This window comes from Clupea harengus, chromosome 25, assembly GCF_900700415.2.
Source record: "Clupea harengus chromosome 25, Ch_v2.0.2, whole genome shotgun sequence".
Taxonomy (NCBI): Eukaryota; Metazoa; Chordata; class Actinopteri; order Clupeiformes; family Clupeidae; genus Clupea; species Clupea harengus.
Window position 1 is genome coordinate 49,453 of NC_045176.1, and position 5,000 is coordinate 54,452.

The following is a 5,000-nucleotide window of genomic DNA, read 5'->3' on the forward strand; positions in this document are numbered from 1 at the left end:
GGCTGTTCGTGTTTTATCAACACACACAATCTTGAGTGTCGGCCAGAACACTACTTCAAGGCCAGGATGTTCAGGGCAGGAGAGGTGCACGCTGGAGATGAGGCAATGATGAGACGAGATCTGATGCAACCACTTTGTATTGGAAACAAATCAGGAATACAGGAATTCTCTAACAGAGATATTCAGTATGTTGCAAGCAACCAGTGTGTTATAACAGTGTGTGGTTAAGGTGTGTGTGGTTCTGAAACAAAGTAGAAAGGGGAAAACAATAAGTACAAAGCTACTACGTAGCCCGCGCGCACATATCAACGCTGACATCTCAACAGGCTAGTCAACTCACGGTATCACCAAGCATGTAAAATGACTAGATAAGGCCCACAAACATTAATACCCATTATTAGGTACGTAGCTACACTATAATGAACACAGATAGCATACGTATGCAGGCTAACAGGATAAAAAGTCCATGGTTTGGCGCAATGCAAGGTAATTTAGCAAGCTAACATAAAGGTCATTCACACGGTAAATGCTAGCATTCCTTCACCCGTTTAGCACTAATGATAAACAATTAACATCTCTAAACATATAACACTGCTTAATATATGGAATTAACATCCCAGTAGAGAACTTACATCTTTCATAGACGCATACACATACACACACACACACACACACACACACACACACACACAAACTTGTGATTGTGTGTGTTCCTGCAGGTGACGTTTGATGTGGCCATCACGTCGAAAGGCTGCCCTTTGTCCAATAAGTCTGAGACGGTGAAGATTAAGATGCAGGGCTTCACGGAGGAGGTGGAGGTTCGGCTCAGCTTCATCTGTGAGTGCGAGTGCCACGAAGCCGGCACGCCCAACAGCCCCGAATGCAGCTCAGGAAATGGCACCTTTGAGTGCGGCGCCTGTCGGTAGGCACAAACACACACACACACACACACACACACACACACACACACATACATGTACACTTACACACATACACACACACACGTACATACACACACACACACACACACGTACACATACATACATACATACATATATATATATATATATATATATATATACACACACACACAGAGACATATACACACATACGCACATAAAATACATACATACGCACATATGAAAATAACCTTTTCTGTTTAGATTAAAGTAGTTGACCTGCAGCTACTTTAAACACGATAAAGATTTGACAGCAGTTCTGAAGTGTGTGTGTGTGTGTGTGTGTGTGTGTGTGTGTGTGTGTGTGTGTGTGTGTGTGTGTGTGTGTGTGTGTCAGCTGTAACGAAGGCCGTATCGGGCAGAGGTGTGAGTGCAGCACTGACGAGGTGCGGACGGAGGATCTGGACGCTAACTGCCGCATGGGCAACAGTACAGACATCTGCAGCAACAACGGTGACTGCGTGTGCGGCACGTGTGAGTGCAAGAAGAGGGAGAACCCCGAGGAGCGCTACAGCGGCAAGCACTGCGAGTGTGACAACTTCAACTGCGACCGCTCCAACAACAAGCTCTGTGGAGGTGAGTGTGTGTGTCAGAAAATGGTTCACTAGCGCCTCGTGTGTGTGTGTGTGTGTGTGTGTGTGTGTGTGTGTGAGAGAGTGAGCTAATAGTATTTCTCTATTAGGCCACGGGCGGTGTGAGTGCCGTGTGTGTTACTGCGATGCTAACTACACGGGCAGCGCGTGCGACTGCTCTCTGGACACCTCCACCTGTCTGGCCAAGAACAAGCAGATCTGTAACGGCCGCGGGACCTGTGAGTGTGGGGTGTGTAAGTGCACCGACCCCAAGTTCCAGGGAGCCACCTGCGAAGTGTGTCCCACCTGTCCCGGGGTGTGTACTGAGCACAAGTGAGTCTCTCTCTCTCTCTCACACTCACACTGAATCCAAACTGCAGTCATTTGCTTGAATTAATTCGGTTTTTTTTTGTGTGTAAGATGCAACCACAGCTAGACTTGCTTTATGAACATCTGACTGCAGTGTGATGTTTATAGTATTGTGACCGTGTGTGTGTGTGTAGGGAGTGTGTGCAGTGCCGTGCCTTCAGTACAGGCGAGAAGAAGGAGACGTGCGAGTTGGAGTGCATGTATTTCGAGCTGGAGATGGTGAAGAGCCGCGATGACCTGCCGCAGCCGGGGGCCGAGCCCTTCATCTCACACTGCAAGGAGCGGGACGCCAATGACTGCTGGTTCTACTACACCTACGCCGTCAAGAACGACAGCACCAAGGTCGTCCATGTGGTGGAGGTCGCAGGTAAGAGTGCTTAGAGGTCATGCCAGTATTTCTGTCCGAGCCTCAGGTCAAGCAGGCTAGCCCATCCTAATTAGTAGTTCAAAAGTCACAAGTTACTTGTCACAGATTGGAACAGGAAGATGCGTCTGTTTTTGACTCCAGTTCCCATAATTCCTTGTTTTCCCAGAGTGCCCTGACGGCCCTGACATCATCCCCATTGTGGCGGGCGTGGTGGCAGGGATTGTTCTGATTGGTCTGGCCCTGCTGCTCATCTGGAAGCTTCTCACCATCATCCACGACCGCCGCGAGTTTGCCAAGTTTGAGAAGGAGAAGATGAATGCCAAGTGGGACACGGTGAGACACACGCACACACACACACACACACACACGCACACACACACACTCACACACTCATGTCCATCTTTTTCCGAATGTTCTAATGTAATGATTGACAGAAGCCCAGTCCGAGTCCTCTGTTGGCCTGGGGGTCCAGTGAGACGGGTCATGTTTGGGTGGAACACTGCCTTCGTCATAGTGGAGTGCCCTCTTCATCCTCACACACACACACACACACACACACACACACATACACACACACACATACTGTATAAACATGCAAACACACACACACACACACACACACACACACATACTGTATAAACATGCAAACACACACACACACACACACACACACATACTGTATAAACATGCAAACACACACACACACACATACTGTATAAATATGCACACACTTATATATATAAATACACACACGCACGCACATATACACACACACACACACACACACACACACACGCGCGCGCGAGCGAAGCGTCATCCCTTCATTCTGTTTGTTTTGTCATTTCTTTCTTCTTCTTCATGTTCTCTTCTGCCATGCTGTTGAATTTCTCCTCCTCTGCCCCCCCCCCCCCCCCCCCCCAGCAAGAGAACCCCATATACAAGAGTCCTATAAACAAGTTCCAAAACCCCAGCTACGGCCGCAAGGGTGGCGCCCTCTAGAGCACGCTCAGAGAGTTTGTACTTCTGCCCTCCTCGTGCTGTTTCTGTTTCTGTGCATGCTTCAGTCTGACTGTGTCTCTCTCTCTCTCTCTCTCTCTCTCTCTCTCTCTGTTTATCTGTCTCTCTCCTCCTCATGCTGTTTCTGTTTCTGTGCATGCTACAGTCTGACTGTCTCTCACTCTCCCTCTCGCTCCCTCTCTCTCTCTCTGTCTGTCTGTTTATCTCTCTCCCTCTCTCTCTCTCTCTGTCTGTTTATCTCTCTCTCTCTCTCTCTCTCGCTCCCTCTCTCTCTGTCTGTTTATCTCTCTCTCTGTTTATCTGTCTTTCTCTGTTTATCTGTCTCTCTCTCGCTCTCGCTCTCTCTCTCTGTCTGTGTCTCTCTCTCTCTCTCCCTCTCTCTGTCTGTGTCTCTTGCTCTCCCACTCTCTCTCTCTCTCTCTCTCTCTCTCTCTCTGTTTCTCTCTCTCTCTCTCTCTCTCTCTCTCTCTCTCTCTCTCTGTCCCTCGCTCCCTCCCTCTCTCTGTCTGTGTCTCTCGCTCTCCCACTCTCTCTCTCTCTCTCTCTCTCTCTCTCTCTCTGTCCCTCGCTCCCTCCCTCTCTCTGTCTGTGTCTCTCGCTCTCCCACTCTCTCTCTCTCTCTCTCTCTCTCTCTCTCTCTCTCTCTCTCTCTCTCTCTGTCTCTCTCTCTCTCTCTCTCTCTCTCTCTCTCTCCCTCTTTCTTTCCTTCTCTCCCTCAGACATAAATCTTTAGTTTAAAGTTAAAAAATAAAAAAGACAGATGAAAATGACAGTAGCATGTGGAACTATATTTCATAATTAATTATATGCCAATATGAATCAATTTGATACTTTGACTCCATAATTGCATTGAATATTAGAAAAACACTTGCTCACTTTAACGTGGCTTCAGGTGTAAACCACACCCACTTCAGGTCCTCTATCTATCCGAATGCAGAGACAGATCATCTTGTTGGATAAACAGACACAGATAGTGATGATCCTGCTCACCTCTCTTCTTCTCTCTTCCCCTTTTCTTCCTCTCTCTCCCTCTCTTCTTCTTCTCTCTTCCTCTCTCCCTCTCTTCTTCTTCTCTCTTCCTCTCTCTTCTTCTCTCTTCCTCTCTTCTTCTTCTCTCTTCTTCTCTCTTCCTCTCTCTTCTTCTCTCTCCCTCTCTTCTTCTTCTCTCTTCCTCCCCCTTCTTTTCTCTTTCTCTTCCTTTTTCTGCATGATTTGAGTTTTTGCACGCACGCACGTGTGTGTGTGTGTGTGTGTGTGTGGGTGAGGACTCACCTGGCCAGATGCAAAATGATTAGTTTCATGCTGGAACATCACTCAACATGTTCCCAGGACTGAACAGACATCCCATAGTTCCCAGGACTCCTGTGAAGAAAGACACGTCACTTAGTTCTTATTTCACTGAGATCAGCCTATAAAGAGGGTCTTGGACTGCTGGATCCTGCTGTATTGTTGAGGTCGGTGGGAGTTGTAGTCCTGCCAGAGGGTTGTAGTCCTGATTTTGAGAATTTTAAATAAACAGTAAACAGTGTTGAATAAAAAGTCTTAAATAATCAGTTCAGTAATCAGTACATTTGTGGTAAAGGGTTAAAATGGTATAGATGAGGGCAGTTTTATAATCTGAAATGATGATTGGATGATTGCCCGTGTGTGTGTGTGTGTGTGTGTGTGTGTGTGTGTCTTCTGAGATTATGATCTGAAATGCACTGCTCTTCTGAG

At 47.2% G+C, this 5,000-nt stretch overlaps 1 protein-coding gene across 2 annotated transcripts in view; it reads left to right on the plus strand.

Moving 5' to 3' along the window:
* LOC105893900 (integrin beta-1) overlaps nucleotides 1-5,000 on the plus strand; it is a 30,372-nt gene that overhangs the window by 24,098 nt on the left and 1,274 nt on the right. The window contains exons 11-16 of one of the 2 annotated variants that reach the window (XM_031563357.2): nucleotides 720-922; nucleotides 1,297-1,535; nucleotides 1,642-1,864; nucleotides 2,035-2,267; nucleotides 2,434-2,600; nucleotides 3,189-3,280. In XM_031563357.2, coding sequence (XP_031419217.1) covers nucleotides 720-922; nucleotides 1,297-1,535; nucleotides 1,642-1,864; nucleotides 2,035-2,267; nucleotides 2,434-2,600; nucleotides 3,189-3,266 — 1,143 coding nt within the window. In that variant the 3' untranslated portion in view covers nucleotides 3,267-3,280. The remainder of the gene's footprint in view (nucleotides 1-719; nucleotides 923-1,296; nucleotides 1,536-1,641; nucleotides 1,865-2,034; nucleotides 2,268-2,433; nucleotides 2,601-3,188; nucleotides 3,281-5,000) is intronic. The other variant, XM_031563358.2, reaches the window with a different exon arrangement.